The sequence below is a fragment of the Molothrus aeneus genome, chromosome 1, assembly GCF_037042795.1.
Source record: "Molothrus aeneus isolate 106 chromosome 1, BPBGC_Maene_1.0, whole genome shotgun sequence".
Classification (NCBI taxonomy): domain Eukaryota; kingdom Metazoa; phylum Chordata; class Aves; order Passeriformes; family Icteridae; genus Molothrus; species Molothrus aeneus.
Genome location: NC_089646.1, coordinates 142151941 through 142176479, shown reverse-complemented (window position 1 = coordinate 142176479; position 24539 = coordinate 142151941). Strand labels below are relative to the sequence as shown.

At 42.0% G+C, this 24539-nt stretch overlaps 2 protein-coding genes across 6 annotated transcripts; one reads left to right on the top strand and one right to left on the bottom strand.

The window, feature by feature from the left end:
- The first annotated feature begins 14 nt into the window (after positions 1-14).
- Positions 15-15864, top strand: TATDN1 (TatD DNase domain containing 1). 5 transcript variants are annotated; one of them, XM_066566172.1, is made up of 13 exons: positions 15-84; positions 1363-1428; positions 2012-2061; positions 2418-2600; positions 4369-4432; positions 5636-5779; positions 5879-5921; positions 9512-9597; positions 9703-9743; positions 11096-11172; positions 11848-11918; positions 12780-12906; positions 15611-15864. In XM_066566172.1, exons 1-13 carry the CDS (start codon positions 63-65, stop codon positions 15711-15713), a joined length of 1077 nt encoding a protein of 358 aa, XP_066422269.1. In that variant the 5' UTR covers positions 15-62; the 3' UTR covers positions 15714-15864. The 5 variants fall into 5 exon arrangements, with proteins under 5 accessions (XP_066422269.1, XP_066422288.1, XP_066422279.1 ...); XM_066566182.1 differs by having other exon boundaries at positions 38-137; XM_066566191.1 differs by lacking the exon at positions 2418-2600.
- RNF139 (ring finger protein 139) lies at positions 15330-23518 on the bottom strand. Its single transcript, XM_066566160.1, has 2 exons — positions 23338-23518; positions 15330-18443 (listed from the first exon to the last, which is right to left on the bottom strand). Exons 1-2 carry the CDS (start codon positions 23516-23518, stop codon positions 16633-16635), a joined length of 1992 nt encoding a protein of 663 aa, XP_066422257.1. The 3' UTR covers positions 15330-16632.
- Between the last annotated feature and the right edge of the window lie 1021 nt (positions 23519-24539).

Below are 24539 nucleotides of genomic sequence, written 5' to 3'. Positions count from 1 at the left end.
TGCCCGCGCTGCCGCTGCCGCAGCCGCTGCCGCCGCCGCCGCCGGGCGCGCCCGGAGCCGCCATGAGCCGCGCCAAGTTCATCGGTGAGGGGATGATGGGGAGGGCGGAGGGACCATGAGCCGCGCCAGGTTCATCGGTGAGGGGGCGGTGGGGAGGGAGGGGGTTTCTGCCCAAGCCCAAGCCCAAGCCCAAGCCCCCGCTCCTCGCCCGGTGCCGGGCCGAGGCGGCCGCCGCTACCCCACTGCGTGAGGGGCCGCGCTCAGCGGACGGGGCTTCGGGCTGAGCTGTGGCAGTGGCAGGGCTTGTCCCAGCCCTTCATCCAGTGCTTGTCGCCTCCTCTCCAACCCCTTACCCAAGGTTTATCGCAGTCTCTCAAGCTTATTACAGTCTCATAGGTTTGTCCCAGCCCCTCTGCCAGGGCTTGTCACTTCCCGCCCCAGTCCCTGCGGTCCCTCCAGGTGTCCCGAGGTTCGGCGGCCTTGGAGCCCCTGGAAGTGTTTGGGAATGTTTGTGCTGTGTCCGGCACCTGGGGCTGCTGCTCCTCCGTTACCCCCAGCTCCGGGGGCTCGGCCGCCCTTCGCTCCCTGTCCCGCCTTGGTGCATTAGTCGTGGTTGTTTCTGATTGTATGCAACTGGCTTGGGTGAAAATGTAAGTATTTTTAGGAAATTCGACGGAAAGCATGTAAATAACTTCAAAAGGCCCTACGTGTTGCAGAGCAGCCTAGTATTTCCTTGGAAAATTCCCCTTTCCGCTAGAATCCGCGCTGGAAGCGCTGGCAGCTGCAGAGGTGGCTGCTCTGGAGCCGGTGTTGGCCGAGGCTGCTGGGCCGGGCCGGGCCGGGCAGGGCAGCTCCAGCCGGTACCTGCATTGCAGGTGTCCCATCAGTGCTGCCGGGTGGCTGGGATGGCCCAGGGACGGCACTAGGAGGGAGAACAGGCAGCCCTTAGGAGGCATTCCTCTGCTGCTGCTCCCACCCGTGAAAGTGAAAGGCTGTAAGGGAGATGCTGCATTTTCCCTTCTTTAATGGTTGTTTGCATACATTTGTGTTTTCGTGTGAGAAGCAGATGTGTTTGCAATAAAAACATATGCATGTTCACTTTGGTGGTTATGAGGACGTGTGTAATAAACTCACAAAAAGTCTAAAGTTGTACCGAGGGAAAAGTTTAATTTTTCTGTCACTTCTAGTAAGGTGTAAGTTTTCAAGTTATGCAAGTAAACATATGCTTAAACATTTTATGACTTACCAATGTGCTGGTTCAGGGTTTAGATAGGGTTTCTGTTGTCTTCCCTAGCTTATTAATACTCAGAGTAAAATACAAAACAGCTATAACTTCTAATTTCTATTTTTGGTTTTCCATAGATATTGGTATTAACCTGACAGATCCTATGTTTAGAGGAATCTACAGGGGAACACAGAAACATCAAGGTAAATATTTCTTTATCTCTGCTGGAAGACAGGATTCCTTTTGCTGAATTAGAAGCCTCTTGCATGTCAGAACATGATGTTAGGGTTTCTTTCTTCTCCTCCTTAAGTACTTGGGCTTAAAAAAGAAAGCCTGACTAACTAAGTTGGATACCCTAACCAAAATGCATTGTCTTGATTGCTTTTTACATGCAGGTAACTGCTTCTGGAGCAAAATGGACAATTGCTAATCTACTTAGGATTGCATCGATAAACTGATACGAGAGTTATGAACAGTGCTCTGTCAATCTATAGCATTGCTGAATCACAGTTACTAATTATAGTTTGGGGCTTTTTGCTCTTGTGAACTTTAGATATGGATGTAAAAGCAGAGAGCCTTCTAAAGTATGTGGAGAAACTTCCACTGACTTCATGGATTTAAATTGGATATCCAGTTATTGCACTTTGTTATTGTCTTATAAAGATTAATTAAGTATGTTTTAAAGATTTAATTATAAGAATTTTGACTGCATGAAAATTGAAAAGTAGTTAAACTATGCTGTGAAACCTCAAGTTCAATTTATGACATTTTTATGAACTTTTGCAGATGACTTTCTGGATGTAATAGAGAGAGCAGTCAAAGTTGGCATTAAAAAGGTAATTTCTTATAATGAAGTGGTGTTAAAATTTTAAGCTGTTTTCTAATGTTTGGTTTTTTAGTGCTCTCCCACCAAAACAATGTTTGTGGGACTGAAATAGAGGATGCAGTAACTTCCTTCAGTAGCACAAAACAAAAGTGTTCTGTGCAGAGCGTGGTTTTCCCGTTTGCACAGATCATTATTGAAGCTGATTGTTGGAGTTCAGTGATATTATAGGTGATGTGGAGGTAGAAGTTGTACAGTTTCAACAGAAAGATATTCTCCTCTGACCTGCTGCCATGAAGTGGTAAATAATTTTCCATGTTGCATTATAGGCAACCATTCCTTTTTTCTTATATTCTGTATGGCTCTTAGAGAGTAAATCCAATGTGGAGCAGCTGTCGGAGCTGGGAATTGTTTAACCTGGAGAAAAGAAGGCTCAGAGGAGACCTCATCACGTACAACTCCTGGAAGGAGGCTGTAGCCAGGTGGGGGTCAGTCTCTTTTCCCAGGCAAGAAGTGACAGAAGAAGACGAAATGACCTCAGGCTCTGTTCAGGTTGGACATCAAGGAGGAATTTCTTCCTGGAAAGTGTGGTCAGGCACTGCAACAGGCTGCTCAGGGAAGTGCTGATCATCTTCCCGTGGAAATGGTCAAGAAATGACTGGATGTGGCACTGAGTGCTCTGGTTTAGTTGACAAGGTGGCAGTGATTAGTCAGAGATGGAACTCAGTTGTCTTGGAGGTCTTTTCCAACCTTAATGATTCTATGATTCTATGATTCTTAATCAACAATTACTGCTGAAGATCAAACTCTTCTGATTGAGGTTTTCAGATATTTCTATATGTAAAGGAAATTGGAAACTGCAGAAGACCTGGGAGTGCCCACACAGTTGAGACATCTTACTCATTGCTTGTAAATATTGGCTTACATGTATTAAAACAACATCCTTATGAGAGAATTTGTAACTCAGAACATGAAATTGGTATTTCCAGCAGTGCATCACATCCCATAGTTTAGCCTGTCTCCCTTTCTCTCAAAACTGAATAAAATTTTGACAAAAAAATGAATTACCATAGAATACAGTGCATACTGTCACAAACTGTTCTACTGCACTACCAGATTAGAAATAAAGAAGCAAATGCTCCTATAGCAGGAACAGGCATCTTGGGAGTTTGTTGAAAAATTCTCATCTGAAAAGAATGGGAAATGCACTGGGAAGCAAAAGAAGAAAACTAGTGATGGAGAACTTACCTCACTGCAGCAAATACAGGAGTGAGGTCACATTTTTATGTGCTAAGTGCTATTTAATTTTTATACCACCCTCTGAAAATAAGTGTAATTTTAAAAAAATTATCATCAAAAATAGATTATCTGCGTAACTTTCTCAAGCTGCACAGTGGATTGAGAAATGTTGTGCAGGAGTTCCTGCCCTTAGCTGCTCTCAGTCTTGCTAGTGGCCTGCACAGTGTCAGAAGCCTTTTCAATCACAGATTGTTCCTGCTTGCCTAGAACCTTAATCTGCTGATTGGAAAGTACTTTTATTTTTCTGTATAGCTGCTGCTTTATGGTAATGTTTTGTGAAATTTTGCTCTATGTCATGTATGCACTGAGCCATTTTCAGCTTAACATTTCTCAGTGATGTCGTTGGGATGTGTCCGTCTGTCATGAGTGCCCTGGGAGTGTGGGAATGTCTGAGCTGGTGCTGACAGAGCCTGCTGGATAGCACCTGCAGGGGAAGAGTTGTCCAAAACCAGTGTAGACATGGCTGTTACAACCTAGGGTGAAATATTCTGCAAGTGGTGGTTCAAAAAGTACATTGTAGGCAACAATTCTCATATGATAATGTTAAGGTAAAAATAAAAGATCAGAGATGGAAATTCTTAAATTTATAATCCCAGCTCTGGTACAGACTCAATTTTTGGTTTAACTATTTACTCATGACTTGTTTTGGGTCTTTCCCCAGCTGTAAGACAGGGAGAATATTTCTAAGTATCAATTCTTGATAAATGCAGTCTTCAGTCATTGTGTGAGGAAGCTAATATTGCTGCAAATTGAAGTATTTTATTCCTTTAGTGATTTAAATGCTTAACATACAAGATACTTGAATAAGAGGGAAAAAAAATAGTTTGCAGCCTACTGTATTTACTAGCTCCTGAGGACCATTGAGGTTTATTGCTGATTTATGAAATCTTGTTTTATGTATGTTAGTAATTGTATTCTGATGTTCTCTGTTGAGATCTTTCCTTGTATCTGTGTGTTTTCTAAAGCATTCTGTTTAAAGTTCAAAGAACATCCACACTGACAGTATTTCTCTTGTTTCAAGTTTTTGATTACAGGTGGGAGTCTAGAAGATAGTAAAGATGCATTGCAGCTGGCCCAGACAAATGGTATTTTCACTTTAAATTTACATTGTCGGTCAAAAATATAACCTCTGCTCTCAGAATTGAGTTCAAGAGGACCTGCCTCAGAGGTGTTTACAGACTCTCAGATTAAAATGAGAAATTACATTTGCAGTGGGATGAATGCATTGTGTATGAGTTTGTGTGTTGCTCTTTAGATCCCTGATGCTGGAAGGAATCACTCTTTTCCTGCATGTTTTATTTCTAAATAAAAACAGAAATTATAGAAAATTTCTGGAATAAAAATATTGATACAAGTTTCTGTTCTAGAAATAAGATAAAGTGCTTACATGTTGTGAAATATATGGGATTTGTTGGCTTTTTGTTTGTTTTTTAATCATCAGTCTGTTATGACCAGCTTGATCAAGAGAGGTATCTTTCTTTTGATCATTCCTCTGGCTTTTCCTTTCTTTCTGTGAAAGGAGAATGGCTCTTCTTTTTTCTTTAGGCAGATTTCATTCCACTAATTACTTAAATATGTATTTGAACTAAAACACATGATAAAGTACTGTTACTAACAGAAAGATAAAGTAATTTTGGTTTGAATGAACTCAAGGAGATAATTTGGTCCAAGCCAGTCCACATCCCCAGTTCCCATCAGGAAGGCAGGACTGGCTTGAACATTAGGGCCAGTTGCTCAGGGCCTTACCTGTTTTTTCCCTTCCCCAGTGCTTTTACACTTAGCAGAAATGTTGGTATTGGTATGGTAATCTAGATCAGATACTTGGGTAAATCAGGAGATGTGAGCTCTGAAATTCTCTAACAGCTTATGCAGGGGACACAAGGGAAATGCTCTCTGCATTCTTACAGCTGGGATAAGCTGATGCATTTTGAACAAGATGTATTTCTAAATAATCTCAAGAGGTCTCATCCAGTCTCAACAATTATATGATTTATTGGGGGCTGCTCCACCAGAACAGTTCAGCTCTAAGCTGCACTTTTGGAGTACACCAAATAATGTGTACTAAAAGAAGACATGTGCACATACCCCCACTGGAGATACTGTCTGACATTTTTAAGACAGAAAATGTCTGTCTAATGAAATTATCGCTAAAATATGGTCAAAGGGAGTTTTCTTTTAAAATTGTGACCAATAAAAAAATCTCCAGAGGTGATGTTGTCTATACCTTAAATAAATTTTCTTTTTTGTTTTTTTTTTCCTTAAAACCTCCTAATACTCTCTTGCTTTAGACATGTTTTTCAGTACAGTCGGCTGTCATCCTACTCGCTGTGGAGAATTTGAGCAGAGTAGCCCTGAACAGTATTTATCTGAATTAAAAAATCTGATTGAAAAAAACAGGACAAAGGTAGTAGCAGTTGGAGAATGTGGCTTAGGTAAGTGTTCTCTTACTACTTCAATATTTATTTTTTCTGGACATATCCTAAAAGAAATCCTAAAATAATAAATGGGGTTTTTGTTCTTTGTGTTTGTAGATTTCGATAGATTAGAATTTTGCCCAAAGGACATCCAACTCAAGTAAGAAACTTTTGATGACTGTGAATTGACTTGTAGCAATTTACAGTAGTGTTTTCTATCTTGTGTTCTGCCATGTAACTTACTGTCACATCTAGTCCTGAAATTTGTAAGGTTGGGCCCAGAGCTTTTTGGCAGAAATGGGAATTTAAAGAAATATGCCTACATTCAAATAGTGCAATGTGCTCATTGACATATGCCAACATGTCTTTTTCTGTAAAATAGACCAGAAATTGTGGATTTCTGGGTGTGACAGATGTTAATTCTTGCTAATAGTAAGAGCTCTAAGGGAATTATGGGGAAAAACCCTCATAAATGTAGTGTGTGAAAGAGTTGGGTTGTTGAGTAAAAGGGATGAGGAAAGGAGCAGAACTATCAAAAGCAGTGGTAAAAGTAGTGGGTAAAGAAGAGCTTTTAGTAAGGAAGGTGTTAGCTGGGAGCCAGTAATGGGGCACTGATAGTAAAGGTTGTCTCAGGAGGTGCAGCATAGATGCTGAATGGAAGGAAGCTACCACAGACCCTACAATCAGCCTGTATTCTTCATTTGAGAACTTCTCTCTGCAGAGGGAACTGATTGAAAGATATAGGTGATAAATTCACATGAGTGATTAATGAATTACATTTGCATGTTACTGTTTTGAGTAATTTAGTCACTGGGGGGCAGTGGTTGGTTTTGTTTTTTCTCATTGCTGCATATTAGCAGTAGGAGGATTCTTCATAATGCTACAGACCTACAGTGAAATACTCAGCAAAGGGGACAGGACTTTTTGTCCTGGTAGAATTCAGTGTATGTGAAGTTCAGCAAAGCACACCTTAGAGTATAATCTGTTTCTTTTCTGTGGCAAACTAAAATACTGATGGAGTATCAGATTTTAGCATCCTTAACTGCCTTGATGTTAGAGAAAATATATATGTCTGATTTCTTTGTCCAATGTACTGCAGCTGAAGAGCAGCTAATTGGGTGCACTGAAATTGAGTTGTAAAGAAAGAGATGACAGGCTGATCAGTGGACCAAGCAGAGGAAGGCAGAGTGAAATACATGGGGACAGTTCACTGGTTTGCAGCTGCTCAGGAGTTCAGGTGCAGCAGTCACGGGGAGCGCTGGCACGCAGCTGCACACTTTCCCCACAGAGGAGCAGTAGGTTTGTTTCCCAGCAAATATCAGAGCATGACCTCTGTTTCATTTAGTACTTAATCAACATTTTTCTGGCTAGTTATGCTGTGTTTTCTTTTGTATAATTTTCACCTGTACATTATTTTTGATGCTTTTTTTCAGTTTAAAAGTTAATAAGAATCTAATAAAGATGAAATTTCTTTGCTGTAGTGTTCCTAAGAACTTTTTATTTCAGAAATCTTCCCATTCTCAGAACTTTTCCAGCAGAAAGTGGTGATTTGAATGGTAGTAAGATGAAGGTACTGCCTTCATATTAAAGTGAAAGATGTGTTATAAATGCCCTGGTAAGCATATAGAAGTTTGACATCTGCTGTACTACTGTGAGGGGTCTGTATAATCACAATATCACATGCACCATTACTCAAATTAAATCAGAAGTGTTTGTCTGGAGATCTGCCTCAGCAAGGTCAGTTTGCTTTAGTTCCTTTAGTGTCTTGATCCTGTAGCATTTGAACGTGATGGTCAAAACTAAGCTTGCTCAAAGGAACAGGTTGTTCCTTAAGCACTGGAACTCATCATGGTTAGTTTCCTACTGAGTTATTTTATTATCATTCCAGTCACTGTATGTCTGGTTTCTTCATGCTTTTCCGGGGGTTGGGCTTTAAAATTTTTTTTTAATTATTATTTTTGTCTCTTCAATAACTGCCCCATCCACCTCCCCTTTCAACATGAGTTGGGCTTTGTTGTTGCTAGGAATGGAAAAAGCTTGAGTTACATTTCCATTTGCAGGGACACTAAACTTTGTACTTTCAAGGGCTCTATCATTCTCCAAATTAGATGGAAATTGGCCAGTAGGTTACTTAGAGAGCTTACTTGCAGTTCTGTCTCTAAAACCTCTTTCCCATATGAAACAAGTATTCTGTTAAAAGAAAACTGACACCAAAAATCAAACAATTGTAGCTATTTAACCACAAGAGCAATCATGAATTGCAATTAATTTTATTTAGTCAAACAAGCTAAACTAAGCATGATATCTAGACAAAGAAGATTCAAAGTAGGTGTAATGCATTGTCATGAATTTTCATGTCAGTTTTCAAGGTTACAGCTAATTTGTTTAACCTCTTTTATCTCAAAGATTTGCACTGATTAACAGGGAAGGTAACTTTGATCTGAGAAATATCAATTTGTAATATACAGAAAACAGTGACAATGACATTAAATTAAATAACCAATTGCACATTAGTTTAGGATCGTTTTTTTTGGTTGGTTTTTTTAGGAAAATGTAAATCAAACTAATGGTTTGCTGCCACTTAACCCTCATTGATAAGTGACTGATACACAGCAGCATACACAGATCACTCAAGTTTCCCTTTGAAATGGCTGTGATAACTGGTGGTGGGAATTTCCCAGTGCCTTGGACTGTTTTAACAGCAACACCTCAAGAAATCCAGTATGTGCCTGGAGCCCCAGCTTGCTGGGATGGGCTGTGTTGTTCTCCTGCTTCACCCAAGTAACATCATCTTTCAAATGGCATGAGGACACTGAGTCACCCATGCACTGCTGGCCTTCTGCCATGCTCAAGTTCCCCTGCTGTGTTCCTGAGCATGGGTGGTTTCCCTGCCTGGGTGGAGCAGGGCAGCAGAGATGTGGGATGGTAATTGCAGAGCTCCTGCTAATGACAAGCACAGGTTAGTTCAGTGCTGAGTAGTTTCCTTTGGCAATTGCATTGGGGAACCTGGCTGCCTCCTTACCTTCCTTCTGCCAACATTCCAGTGTCTCTTCACAGGGTGGGGCTTCCCTGTTACCCCCCCATCAAGAGCAGCTCTGAGGAGTACAGAGTTGGAGAGGGATAAAAAGGAGTGAAAAGGAAAGGATGCAGAAACACAGAGGAAGGGAGGGAAAACAGGTAAAGACAATAGGCAGAAGTATGGTGTCTAATCTGATATTTGTTCCACCCCAAGAGAGTGGATTGTTGCTCACAGGTCAGCAGCTCTGATGCACTTTGGCCACTGGAGGCTGGAGAAGCCTGCACAGTGTCCCCCTGCTCACCCTCATTGTGTTTATGAGTGCTTCTTGAAATAGTGGCCTCTGTCATCCTCAGTCTCCCATTCCTGACATTTCAGAACTTTGTGGAAAGAACAGTCAGTTCCTCTTCAATGAAAAATAAATAAATAAATAAATAAAAATGAACTCCAGCACCCACACTACACCAGAGTATATGCTCAGCATGTATACATACATACATTCTGCAGTACTGAGGCTCTTGGCCACTTACCTGTCTTCAAGCATAGATCACAGCTGTGGCAATACACATAGGAAAGAGGTTCTTTTAAATCCTTGCACAAATAAGAACTTTTACATGGCAAATCCATTAATTCTGTCTTTAGCGCTGGAGGACAGAAGCTTGGGTAAAATTTTTTTACTGTCTTTATTTGTTATTGCACTCAGTTTCTCTTTAAAGGTGAATTTTATTTTACAGGTATTTTGAAAAACAATTTGACTTGTCAGAGCAGATTCAGCTGCCCATGTTTCTGCACTGTAGAAACTCACATGCTGAATTTTTAGGTGGGTTTTGTTTGAGAATTTCATATTAAGAGCAAATTCTGAATATAAAAATCTTCTATATTCATCTGTTATAAAGCTGTTTTATATTTTTATTTCATTTCCTAGACATAATGAGAAGAAACAGAGATAGAGTAGTAGGAGGGGTGGTAAGTATGGACTTCAGTGTAGCATTTATTTTTCCATGCATGTGTGTGAATATTGTTGCTTAATACGCAATTTCTTGTTTGTCATAGAATCTGTGTAGGCTTCCTGTTACATCATTTAAGCTGTTATTAATTAGTAAATTTTCCAGTCCCTTTTGCTATTTTTATTTTCATTGCTTATTCAACAGGATTTTTGCAAGGTAAGAAGATAGCCTGAGAAAAAGCTCTGCAGCTGATGTGAACAGTTTTTCTTGGCCTGCCAGCAGGACAGTCTGAGCACCTCATAATTGACATTGGCCTTTTCCCAACTCCTCAGTGTCTGTAACTGCAGTGCATTCAGACCACAGATCATTTAGATGCTTGTTCCCAGTGGAAGCCATAACCTCAGACATTTGCTTCTGACGTTGGACATAGTTTTCAAATTAGATCCAGATGGAACTTTTGATTACTTTATGTCTTTAGATATTCAGATCACGTTTTTTAATTCAAGTCTAACAGGAAAAGCTTTGGGTGAAATGGGAAGTCCAGCAATGCTTTTTCAGGTTTCCATTATGACTGAATTTTTCAAAAGTAATAAATGCTCGTGATTCTGGCATGACACCGCACCTGCTACAAGAATATTGCAGTCCCCAGGTTTGTCCTTTGTTTCCACAAAACCCTTCCCCACACTCAGTGCTTTGCATGTGTAATGAAGTCTCTCCTTCCTTCCTTTCTTTTTGCCTGCACAGCCAGGAAAGAGGGGAGAAACGAGCATGCATCTTCTTCAACTGCCTGTCCCTGTCACAGCACAGGGAAACAGAGCAGTCTCTTTGCTCCACTTAGGCTGAGAAGATGCAGTTCCCATCTGCATTACACTGTGTAACTTGTGACCCTCCACTTTCCCCTCTGGAATGACCAATGGACTGTCTTGCTAGTTCCAGTGGACTAGCTGACACCTGTGGAGAACAGAATGCTGCTCTTATGGTGGCCCTGACAGTGCCTTGAAGGGAGTACTGAGGAAAGAATCTAAAAATTCAGCATGCACAGGATTACTTCTTGAGTATGATCTCCCAGTTACAGGGAGTTCCAGGGCCAAAAGAGTATCACTGGATAGGCCTTTATACACATCTCCATCACTGTTTTAAGTGTAGTAACCACTTCTAGTGCAGCATTCAGATGACTTCAGCCTGAACTTTGCTCAAATTCAGAATCAACTGAGCCATGTCCCATTTTGATGTTTGTAATGAAGTGTAATGCATACTGCTGAAGATATTTGATGCTAATAAAAGGTAATACATACTTTTGAATGACTGGAGTTTTAATAGAAGTACATTAGTATTTTTATATGTCTGTGTATCTATATTTATATGTTCTAGGTACATTCTTTTGATGGCACAAAGGAACAAGCAGCAGCTCTAATAGATTTGGATCTTTATATCGGAATAAATGGCTGGTAAGTTCTTTACAAGAAATACAACTGCTTTAAAATGGCAGCTGTAGTGAACTCATTGCTTTGTTTTAAACAGTGAGGTCAAGTTTTCAAAGCTTACTAGACCCTTAATCATCTGACAGATTTAGAATTGCTCACATTAGTCTGTTAGCCATCAAAGCTCTTGCTGTGCAGCTCAGTGAGCTAATCCACGTCCACTCCATTACCTTCAGGACAGTCCTTGTTTGTAATTAAATAAGGTTGTTGAACATGGGAAGATTGCTTCTGAGGAGCATTTAAAAAACAGCCTGACTTTAAGGTGCCTGTCAAATGCTGGAGTAATGCAAATGTAACGTGAGTGCCTCATCTCCTGGTTATGCAGTCTGGATTCTCAGCAGTCACCTGGCCAAATGCCAGCCAGCACCACTTTGTAAGGCACAGAGGCTGTCACAGGCAAGCAAGGGCAGCCAAAGGGGTTCTGCAGCTTACTGGGGTGAGATGGCTTCTCCACTAACTCTAAATTTGCTGTTTTCTGCACAGTTTTAGTTTACAGGCAGTATTGTTAAAAAAGGAAGCAAATTTCATTAATGAACAAAATTATTTAGGGAGCTGTCTTTGCCACAAAACACTCTAATAGGCACAGTAATTACTTTAATATGCTTTTTATGGGTTTTTTTAACCAAACTCTAAATTTTCTAGTTCACTGAAAACAGAAGCCAACCTGGAAACACTGAAATCAATTCCTAGTGAACGATTAATGATAGAGACTGGTAAGATTTTGTATCTTGGTCAGTTTGTGACAATGGGCAATGAGATATACTGGTGTAGCAATCATAAAGCAGAATCAAGACCTAAAGAATTCAGAACACTGGCTGTTTTCTTTACTTGAGAAAGCAGTTTACAGAACTACTCCTTTCCAGCCTTCTGCTGGAAGGAATAAGCTGCTGTGTCAGTTCCTGACGTTGCAGGGGAAGATGAAAAGGACAAATTGACAACTTGGATTTTTAAATGTACCAGAATCCTGCTTAAGTATATTTTAAAATGTAGCTTGCTGGAGATGTGCCAGGCATAGGGCAATGGCTATGCAGTAATGGCATTTGGAAAGAACTGCTCTTTAAGTGGAATAGGTGGAAGAATGCTTGAATTCCCCTTAGCCCACTGAGCAGTCATTTTAAGGGACTGATTAGGGATGTCGTGTTCTCTTTTTTCATGTTCAGTTATCAATAACTGACAGTACAAATACAGTATTTATTTTAATTTCTCACTCTTGAGAAAGGAAAATGCAAACTGCTAAATCCTTAAATGTATTTGCAATGTAGCAATGTATTTGAAGTACAGACCTGTTATACAGGAAGTTTCTGTGGAATGCATGCAATGTATCTGGCTCTCTTTATCATGTCAGAGGAAATTAGTGTTATGTATTATTATTGCTGATCTTTTCAAGTGTAAAATCCTGAAGATAGTCATATAAAAATCCAGGATGTTAAATTGCTCCTAAATTTCCTTTTGAGCTGGAGGTCGTTGCTGGAAGGAGATTGCAGGAGCTTTTGTCTGTAGAAGTAGTCAATCAAACTATCTCATGCTATTCTGAAACAATTGCACTCCTAATTCTTTCATTCAAATTAAACTAGATGCACCTTGGTGTGGAGTGAAAAATACTCATGCTGGATCAAAATACATTAAAACTACATTTCCTACAAAAAAGAAATGGGAAAAAGGGCACTGCTTGAAGGACAGAAATGAACCCTGCCATATAATGTAAGTGTACCACTGCACTCTTAAATTCTTCAACTCTGATGTGAAAAAAAATAGAAAAATCCCAGTTCACTAGTAATGTAGAAAATATAAATTAATTCTAAATATACTGAACCTTGTGCAAGGTTTTGCTTTATAAGCTGTGGAAAAAATTAGAAATCCTAATTTTCCTACTTCGGCTATTCTGGATGTACAGTGCTCCAGTACCATTTTTATTTTTTCACTTGATGCAGTGTAGAAGAGGTTAAACCCTCTGAAGTAACCTGACTTGGATATTCATTGCACTCAGTTTTTCTTCAAGTAATTTTAAAAACTGATCCAGCCCTGGGGATCAGGGGACAGTCCCACAGGTGGGACAGTGCTGAGGCACCAGCAGTGCCTGTGACACTGCTGCTGTCACAGGCCTGTGACACGAACTGCCACAACATGCATTTTGTCAGGGATGTTTCTTACTTCTGCTGTTGTGCTTCAAAGAATCCTGTGAAATTTAGATATGAATGACAGCAGCCAAGATACAGAGTAGTGAAAGAAAACTCCAGGGGCTTATGAACAGAATTGGTAAGCACAGACACTGTTTTCTGCCTCCTTTCCACACAGTTCCTCACAGAAGTGTGAAAAACAGGAAAATTTGTAATTGTTTTAGTGAAATGTTTAGCTATCTGCATTAAATACTATTAAATAGATGAAATACTATATTTTCAGAATCCCCTGTCTAGATTTTGAAATACTGCTCAGGATAATACTAAAGATCCAGGTATGCAGTTAAGGTGTCTAAACAAGAATTTGAGAAGTGAAGGGAAACGTGATGCTTTTCGAGACATGAAGGAACTTGGAAAACCACTGATGATGTAAAAGCACAGTTTAAGCTTACATGGTGACATCTCCTAGTGTTCGATATAATCAATGCAATTAGGTCAATTGTAATATTTGTTAATTTTTGTTTTTAATTTTAAAAGTGAAGAGGACACATTAGCACAGAAGGGTTACTTCAGTATTTTAAGACTTTCTAGGGTCAGTCCATGATTTTGGAGTTGTGGAAGAGATCAATAGAAAACACTCTTCTGATCACAAGTGAAGGGCCTCCACTGTTACTATTTCAACCAGCCCATATGTCAACGACACCCCCCACATATTTGTCTGCTGCCTTACTTGTAGTTTACAGAAATGTTTCAGAAACCCCCAAACTCGAAATGCACAGTGTGTTCTGCATAGATGCAGAGTGCACAAATGCACTCAAGATTATTACACAAATGCTGTGCTTTGGCTTTTGCCTTCTTTTATGAAAAAAATACTGTTTGGCTCAACCCAATAATGTTCATTATAAGCAATTGAATTTAAAGAACTTTTTAAACCTTAAGAAAAATGAAGAATGGTAACTGATAATTGGTATTTTGTGACTTCTCAAGTAGCAAAATCTGGTGTGAGGGAATGTTACTCAGTCCACAAAGCATCTTTAATATTTCAGGTATATATACAGTTTAATACAGCTCAGTTGGCAGGAGGAAATTACCATTTGTCTGCTTTTGGTAGTGCTTTTTGGACACCTTTCAGTTTTGATAGTGATATTTCTGCTTCATATATATATATATTTAGAACTACTCCCCTTCGAAGCTAATTTTTAAAAAGTTTAGCCACAAGAGACTTGTCTTTTCTCCTTCTGCAGTTTCACATACACAGTGTTACAGTAACTTACAGTTTTCTACTGCATCCAAGTGAGGAGAGATAAGTAAACCCTAAGTCTTCTTGGGTGAAATTCTTTGATACTTGTTACTTATTTCTGTGTAGGCCTGATCTCACTCAATCTCACTGCTAATTCTGCATCTAGAAAAATATTTTCAATAATGTAATTATTAGGAGCAACTTCTCCTATGCTATCTTTCAAAAAAAGTTTAGCTATTGCCTCAGCTTAGAGGCAGAATTCAAAGCCCACCAAACCTTATTACCAAGCTTAAGTTTCTTACTTTTCAAATTGGAGTTTAAAGGCTTTTTGCTGCTACTGGAAAAAATCAAAGTATGACACATCTCTGGAAGGGTACAGAATATTACTTTTTTTTTTTTTTTTTTTAAGAATGACTGATACAAAATCAAGAAAGCAATTGCAGAGAAAAGATTGTGGCTTGGTTTTAATCATGTTCATCCCATTTCTTTTGCCTCCTCTTCCTGGCTTATATCGAGGCCCTGAGCCTTTTGAAATTGCTCATTTAATATTTACTGCAAATACCTGGGCACATTAATCACAATTAAGCTAAAGAATGGGGAAGTAGGAGTAAGTTACTTTGGCAGCACTGTGCTCTGATAAAGCTGTGTCTGGAATTTAAGATTTCCCATAGACCAGTCTATTCATAGTGCAGCTTTAGCCTTGACAGGCTAATGAATTTTTGTTTGAAAAATGAAGATCATTGATAAAGACACCCACAAAATGACACTTCCTTCAAAACAGAGAGCTGTTTAATTACCTCCAAACAAGAGTCAAAAGACCAAAGATGAGTCTGTACCAGTAAGCAAACCAGTGTTCAGTGTAAAGAAAATGGCAGTTAGTAACTTAAGAGTGAAGCTATTTGCATATCTGAGCACCCTGCCCTATTGCTCTTAGTGTAGGTTTTTATTCCAGCTTAATCTCAGTGAGTTGTACATACACATGCAGCAATCTGAAGTACATTCTGAAGTACTGGGTTTCAGTCTTCTAATATAAATCTTTCTTTTTTAGTCAAATACTGGAAATAATGGCGGCAGTAAGAGAAGACGACCCACTTGAGTTGGCCAATACTCTATATAACAACACCATTAAAGTCTTCTTTCCAAATATGTAAAATTGTTTTTCTTACATTTGTTCAGCATAACTTCAGTAAAGATATTGCAAAAATTTAAAAATCATCATTCCTGCAAGTTCTAATCAATGGAAGCCAATCTGTAGTGGGTTTGGGGTTTATGGTACAAGATTAAAGCTGCTTTTGAAAAGGTGGTCTGCATTTGTGCAGTTTCTCAGCCCTGCTCCCCTTTCGTCAAGATTCAGGATTGACTTCAAGGCCAGGCCATGCCTGTAACTCCAGCTAGCAGTGGAGGCACAGGCTGAGCACCAGGCTGCTGCAGTCACATGTGAAGCACTTCAAGCCTCTGCTGGCAGTTCAGGAGGGTCAGACACGTCCATGGCATGCGCTTTGCTGCTGCACCAGAAAGCTGAGCAGTGTCACCTTTTGTTCCACATATGCAAATGCTATAGCATTAAGTCTACCAACCTAAATTTTTAAATTTTTTTTTAAAAACACAATTCACTAGTTTTTTTGCAATAAAGCTCTGCTAATACTGAATTTTAAGTAAAGCTGCTTTGGCTCAGGCTTTCATTTTCTGAGTTGACCGGCTGAACAGTCTATTTTCACCAGTATTTTTCATTTGCATCCAGAAGACATTGATTGGGGATTACTGGTATACAGTCTTTGGCACAGCATTATCACTACCTCAATTAAAGAGTGTTTTTTCCAACCATCTTAAAAACGTGAAAACATTTTATTCCATGTACAATAATGTACATAATTTTAAGGTGGTCATGAAAGAGACCAGCAAAAATTAGAGGTATATTTACAGTAGCACACACCACAGTAAACAACCACCATTCACAGACTCAACATTGAGATACTGCTGTTGTGCTTAAGTACAATAACTACAAAGTGATACTTTTATTCTGTTGGAGTCAATCTTGAACAAATACCTCACGGCTTAGTAAAGAACATCCTAATCACCAAGAGAGTTAGAGTCAACATTGAGAGTCTCATTCAAGTGCTGTGCCACACAGTCACCATCTTCCTCATCACTATCAGAACTGTCATTATCTTCATTTAATTCATTTTCAGCATCAGCAGCTTCTTCTGCAACCCGTACAGGATTTTCATTTGGTGCTACAAACCCGTTGTTGTTAGAGATATTGGCATTTTCTTTGTCCTCAATATACACTTTCTGATGGCACATCGGGCACGTGTCCTGAATGTACAGCCACTTCCGAAGACAAAGTGCGTGGAAATAATGGTTGCACGGAGTAATGCGCGCAGAGGTGGTGAACTCGTGGTAGCAGATTGCACAGACGTCATCAATTTCCTGTAACCGAGCTCCTTTCACCTCTGGAAGCGAGTTGATTTTCTTCACAGCAGTGCGGCGGTTTATAAAAGTCTTCCAGCCATTCTTGGCTTGCAGGTAGATGTTGAAGTACGCGTGCAGACACATCATGCAAGCACGAATCTTGCTTCCCGATTCAAAAACCATCGTGTAAGCTCCATTTCCAAACATGATTACTCCAAATATAAACTCAATAATATTGCCAGTTGAGCGAACATAATAGACATAATCATCAAGTTTTTCCCATAGCACATTATAGTAGCCATCAATCATAAACAATATATAAACAGTGATAGAAACTATTACTTTTAGGCAAAGCTCTACACAGAACGCTGTGACTGCAAAAAGCCAAGTATTTAGTGCATAGTGGTGCCAGAGGATGTAACTGAGCAGAACTGGAAGAATGAAAAGGCAAGCGGAGACAAACAGTACAGGAAAGTGTCTGCGGAACGATGACACGTGAGAGGCACTGAGAGACATCAGCACAGGGTCTGTCATTCCATGGATAAAATGCAGGACTGCGGTCAACAAAAGGCACATGTTTCGACTCAGGCGAACTAATCGTTCCTCTGGTTTCAGCCCACTTAATCCAGTTTGCAGAGCCAAAATGAAAAACAAGACGGGGGCTACAAACCCAAGCCTTTTGTCATCCTCATCAGTTGATCCAATGAAGGCCAGGATACCAAGTCCCAAATAATGCGCTATTGAGGAAATGACGGCACTCATGCCCAATACAGTTAAAGTAGAGTCACACCCACTTATGATCAGGCTGCAGATCAGTTCCCAACAGTTATCCCATGATATCAAGAAGAATTTTTCTTCTGTGTTGTTTTCAGCCATCTTTACTACATAAGTTAATACCACAGCTTGTGCTGTAAGTCTTGTTAGCCAAAAGACACGGAGTACAGCTGGAAACCGAATCCTTTTCCATGTGTCTTCCATCAATAGCTGTAATCCATAAATACGATACATGTGCCTCACCAGCAGATAAACGTATCGTACCGAATAATAGAACCACTTAATTTTTGTAGCTAAAATGGCTGTGGTATTTAATGTCAGAACTAGGCCTGAAATAAAAACAAGTACTTGCCGGACATTTAAAGGTAATTCAACAACCAAGCCAATTACAGGAATCAGTATATCCAGGATGATGAGTTGAGAGTATATGGACTGCATGTTTAGCAAGGTAACATATCCAATTCCAAAGGTAAGCTGAAGGATGGAAAGTGCCATCCATAGCGAAGGTCCTTTATGTGGGAAAATCTGAATTCCGAATGCAGCTGTGTTGTAGGCACTGTAGAAGTTTATGTGCAAAGCAGCATAGTAATTCACCAACACTGAAGTTGCAGCCAGCAGAAACGCTGAGGCGATCATGTAGAACTTGAAAAGTGCTCGCTGTTGTAAGACCAGAACAACGCTGGATACAAAGACACCTAAAACCAGATTGAAATCATTTAGTTCTCAGTAGAAGTTCAACAACAGATTTTAACCAACTAACTCTGGAGCTACATTTATGTAATGTATCACTTCCCCATTAGTCACGTGTAACTTTCCATTACCAGTGGTGCCCTTTTCAGAGAACAGGCAAGAGGACCAGTTAATCTCTGCATTTAACATCTGTGCACTACAGCAGTGATGCAAAGCCACTGCAAGCCCTAAATCACAATTACTATGAAGTTTGTTGCAGTTTTAGACTAGAATAGTGAAAACTCCCAGCCTTTCAGCCTTAGTCCTGAAATCCAAGGGTAGACAAGTTCTAAAAATAAACCAAAAAAACTCCAACAGATAAAGCATCACCTTTATAAGGAAAACTCATAAAAAAAAAATGAGTAAGGTTTACTAAGTCCCCTAATTCACTTGAGCAAGGCACTCAACTACAGCTGTCTAAGTTGGAGTACTGAAGATAAGTAACCAAAACCCTTTAGTTAAACTCTTTAATGGGAAATAGTGAAAAATTGCTGTACTTTGCTGTAGGGAAGGCACTTCCATTTCCTTTCAGTTTGCTTTTATTTCTGGTGAGTGGTGACAAAGGTCACATGAGGAACACCTTCCACAGTATATAGCTTTTGTGCACAGAATCCAAAACTGCACCAATTGCCTCTTTGCCAATGCCAGAACAAACTTGTCTGTCTTGTTATAAGCCAGACTTAGGCCTAGAAATTCCTGTTTGCTAACCTCTCCCTCATACTGACCACGACCACATCTTGACCATGCCTGGGAAGTCTGCACCTTCCTATGAGAAATCCCATCAGAGCAATTGCAGCTTTGGGAGTTTGGGGTTACATGTCCCTGTAGTAAACTTCTGTAGTGTAATTTATGAATTCCATCACTGTGCACCACATAGGTGAGAGCTCTGCCCTAAGAGGTGTTAAATTAAAAAGCGCTTAGCACTAGATAAATTTCCTTAAACAGTTTCTTTTTCAGGAAACACACTGCCTTTGTTTTGGACTTCTCAATCAGCTTCCACCCTATGCAATTGCTTTCTCATCCAAACCAGTTTGGAGAGATTTCTATCTCTACAACTTATATTTGATTCTAAGTTGCTTTCAATCTCTGCATTAAAAGCAATGAAATCAAGAGTAATCCTCTTTCTGCTGGAGGGCAGCATCGGTCTTCTCTGACAGTTTAGGCTGTTCTAAATCCACCATTAACAAGTGTTTAAAAAAAATTAAGCCATAGCCTCTTGATCAAGAAAATAAAATCTTTGAAATAGCATTTGATTAAAAAAAAAAAAAAACCAAAAAAAAAACAACAACCAAACACACAAAAATATACAAAAAAACCTCAAACCACCTTCAGATCCTGGAGGATTGAGAAGAAGGGAGAGGACCAACATGAATCAACTGCAAAAGGCAGGCTACAAATAAAGTTATGAATTTGCCTGAACAATATTCCTTGCCAGTAGCACTGGCTGATATTAATACATTCTCCTTAATCAATCATTAACCTGGTAACTGTGTGAAGTGGACTGAGGAAAAGCCTCTATCAGTTTTCAGAAAGCCCCTTGCATCGTAGCTCAGTTCTTCCAGGAAAAGCTGAATATTGGTTCCATGCAGCACTTTCTACAAAAGACGCTTGACAGCTACCTTGTCATATTAACCACCACAAACATCTTTAGGAAAGCCAATACCGCTGACAAGTTTGTAGCCTTTGTCTTTTCTCAGGAGTCACAGAAAAGGCTCACATGCCTGTGCAAGGTCATTATTTATGTAATTCTGATCATTTGAGCCAAAGGAGATGCATTTTGCAGTAAGCAGGCTGCTCTGAAACACGCCTTAACAAAACCTATTTTTGTGCCTTGCAGTGGCAGTAACAGGCCTGTATTTAGATACTGCAGGTCATCCTAAAACACTGACGTTTCACATGCAAGACACATCTCTAAAAACAGTACAACAGTGAGTCAATAGAGCTTGTCCTACTGGTTCCTCTGAAGAGGCACTAACAAAAAGTACAGCATGTCTCTGTTAATCCATATAGGAAAAGTCAAGACTCACTGAAGGAGACTCAAAAGACCCTAAGAGGTAACAGATCTCAGAAGGGACAGTGAGCACTCCTTTCCCCCATCTCCATTTATGTCACTTGGTCCATCTCAACATGAGAAGACTTGCCCTGCCCTGTGCCCTTCAAAGCAGTAAGTCTTTTTCCATTTTCCCTCCGCTAGGAAATGCTGCAGTTCCTCCTTTGATAAGGTTTGTCTCTCTACTCATCTTTACTATTTCTACTTGTGCCACCCCATTGCCAACTGTCCCAGTATGGCTTCCAAACACAGCACTGAACCAAACCACGCTGTGCTTACTTTTAAAAACTTTTTTGTGTTACAATGAATGTCTCTGTCTCATTCTTTTTCCTTTAAATCCTGAAATTTGTCAGTATCTTTATAGCAGCCCAGCACTTAGGATTCAACTTTCAGTCATGTGCAGGGGACAATCACTTTTACACATCAGCACTTCGTTCATGTGGACCTGCCAAACTATTTTTCCCTAGCTCCAGTCATTCTATTTACTTCCACATCTTTCTGCAGACTCAAGTATTTATAGAACCCTTCTCAAAACTCAGTGTCCTCACTAAGAAGGGACTGCTGTCTGAGGTGACAGTCACACACTCCTGGAGGTGGTGGCTCTGCTGGAATTGAGATACTTAAACCCAGTGCAAAGATACAAAAGGTAAACATTGCATTGGGGACAAAGCAAGGTTAACCAAAAACAGGAAAGGAAACGTGCTCCAGCTGTGGAAGTTGGTTCTGTGCCATGTATAACTCTATTTACTTGTGTAGAGAGTGATGGAAGAATCAGACCAAGGAATCCTGCTGTAAAACTTTGTAACACCCACGCAGATCTCTATTAGCATTCCTGAAGAGCTGTACTCCCAGAATATTTCAGAACTGTTTAACATCACCTCCAAAAATCATCCATCTCTCCAGAGCTTCAATCTTTGTGTCTGGTGGACAGATTGCCCATTTATCCTCTGCTATTATGCTACAGGGAAAGTTTGGATCAGTACTTCAAAGTCTGCAAATGGTAAGTAAAAGGACATTTTCCCATTATTTAATACAGAATGATCCAAAATAACTATATCACTTTCCTAACAGCAGCAAAACCCCAACCCTGTAATCCTTAAATTCAGATGAGAAAAAAACATGCAAAAGCATTTTATTGTCTGAACCACGTGGAAGGTGTTTAAGATCATCTTTAGGTGCCTACATTTTAATCTTCAATTTTGGAATGCCAAGAACCACAGATCCTTTCCTAAATGTTCGGGAGAAGTTTCTTGGCATAAAACATTTCCAAAGCTTTTTTGCAGAAGGCAAAAATTACCCACTTCTTGCCCAACCCCTTCCAGAAAAGTGCTCATATAAATGCAAACCTCAATCCCAATACCACACACTTAAGGGACATCACTGAACAACATATCCACCACTCATTTACACAGGTGGGATTAATTTTGATGCTCTTCTTACAGCATCTGGATCATATGATGAAGGGCTCCTAAAATTAAGTTGGTGAGGCACTGCAATGCAATTTTTTAAAAAAGGAATTATCACGCCTAGCAATTCCATAAGTGTTGAACAAAAGGTCAAGAAAATGGGAAGCAGGGGGGAAAGAACCCCTGCTCCCCATCCCAGACACATCATACTCATGGCACAGCAGGCACAGGAGGCAACTTAGGTCCTCCTCAGCATCGCTTCTCATGTGAGCATGGACTTCCCCTGGCACTCTTAACCAAAGCAATAATAATAAACATAAAGCATATAATAAATGTAAAAAATCAAAATAAAACACCTGCTGTGTTTTGTTACCTCCTTCCTTTGCTCTCCTCTCCTGCTGCCTTGCTATAGGTTATTGTTTACTTTTTCCCCCTCTGCTCCTCGACTTGTGTGATGCAGTCACACCACACTTCTCACTGTGCACATTTCCTTTAACCCTCTCTTCTCTGCTTCCTGCCCCAAAAGCTGTATTGCCTATTTCCTTCCTGTTTTTCTTCTACTATAAACGTCAAATAAAATCCATCTCTCTCGAGCCTGCAAAAAAAAACCCAAATAAAACCGAAACAATAACTTGATTTGTGTTCTCCTTTCTGCCTCAGGGTCGCCAGCTCCAAAACATGATCCGCAGCACGGTATCACCTGTACAGCAGCTCACTGAACGGGACTCCACCGAGCCGAGGCTGTGGAAGAACCCAAGCTAACGACATTGGAAACAGTATCACCTAGTTATACCACTGACTTTCATCCATCATGGGAAGAAAAAAACAAAAGCTTGAAAATAACCATTGGCAAGTTTCAAGAGGCTTCTCTTTCCTCTGGGAACCAAATTCCCGGCACTTCTGAACTGCTGTTTCCAAAATAAGGCTTTAACAGAGTATTTCAGGAAGACATCACGCTATCCAAAGGGTTTTTTAAAAAACCACATGAAAACCCTATACCCACTAAGTCACACGTCTTCCGCCCTCAAAGCCCCCAGAGCAGGAGGGGGGGTCACAGCCCCGAGCCCTCGCCGGATCCTTGCACCGCTACGGGAGCAGGAGGAGGCGGAAGGAGCCGGGGAGACAGACTGGGGGGGGTGAACGGGGCCCGGAGCGGGCACGAGGGGCCGAGGTGATGATCCAGCCCAGGCGGCCGAGCAGGGGCTCGGCGGTGGCAATAGGAGCCGGTGGGGACGGGAATCGGGGACGGGGGAAGGGGAGAGCCGGGCCGCGGCACTAGCAGCAGCAGCCAGGCGCGGGTGAGGGGCGGGGAGCAGCGGCGGCCGCGCCGTGCCCGCCGAGTGAGCGGGGCCGGCGGGGCACGGTCCGTGTCTCTCGGGAGGGGAAGAAGGGAAAGCGTCTCACCCAGCAGCCGCAGCAGCGCGCCCAGCAGCGCGGCGCTCACGGAGCCGCCCGGCAGCGGGGCCGAGTTGAAGATGGCGTCGATGAGGAACAGGCTCGGCACCCGCAGCGCGACCTCCAGCCCGGCCCGCAGCCGCGGGCCCAGCCGCAGCTGGGGCAGCCGCGGAGGGCCCGGGGCCGCCATGCCCTGCGCGGGGGGGCAGGCGGGCCGCCTCTCTCCGCCGCTGGAGGAGCGGAGGGGGCGGGAGCGAAGGAAGGGAGGGCTGAAGGGAGGGAGGGAGGGAGGGCGGCCGGGAGCCGCTACCGCCCCGCGCCCGCCGCCCGGCGCGCCCGGCTCGCCCGCGCCGCCACCTCCATGTTCCTGCGCGCGCCCGCGGCAGCGCCGCCCGCCGGCTCGGGGGCGGGGCCGCGCCGAGGGGGCGCATGCGCAGCCCCGCCCCCGGGACTGCCGGGGTCGGTTGGGTTGGGGAAGGGCACGGAGCGGCCGGGGCGGGGCCGTGACCTGCGCAGCGCCCTGAGGGCTTTCCTCAAACACCTCCAGGGACCGTGACCCCACCGCTTCCCGGGGCAGCCCATTCTACCGTCTGAGCAGTCTTTCTCTGAAAAACTTCTGATGTCCAACCTACACCTTCTCTGGCGCAGCTTAAGGCCATTTTCTCTCATCCTATCGCTCCTTTCGTGGGACCCGCACCTGGCTACAGCCTCCTTTCAGGGAGTTCTAGAAAGCTCTAAGATCCCCCTTGCATCTCCTTTTCTCCACGCTGAACGCCTCCAGCAACCTCAGCTGCTCCTGGTGCTCCAGCCCCTTCCCCAACTCTGCTGCCCCTCTCTGGACACACTCCAGCCCCTCAGTGTCCTTCTGGAACTGAGGGGCCCAGAACTGGCCCCAGCACTGGACACAGCGGCGGGGCTGTGACCGCAGCACGGAGTGCCAGAGGACAGTCACTGCCCGGTCCTGCCGGTCACGCTGTTCCTGATACAATCCCGGGTGCCGCTGGCCTCCCTGCCCGTGAGGGCACGCCCTGGCTCAAATGACGGCATGGCAGCGGGCCTGGTCCCATGAACGCTTCGGCTCCTTGTGTCCCTAAAGTGCCCCTAAAGCCCAGCCTCACGGCAGGAATCCCCTGCTAGCCGTAAAGAGGCGGGTTCGTGCTGCAGCCCCTCGGGACGGGTCAGCCCCGCATCCCCATCCCGCAGCGCTTCTC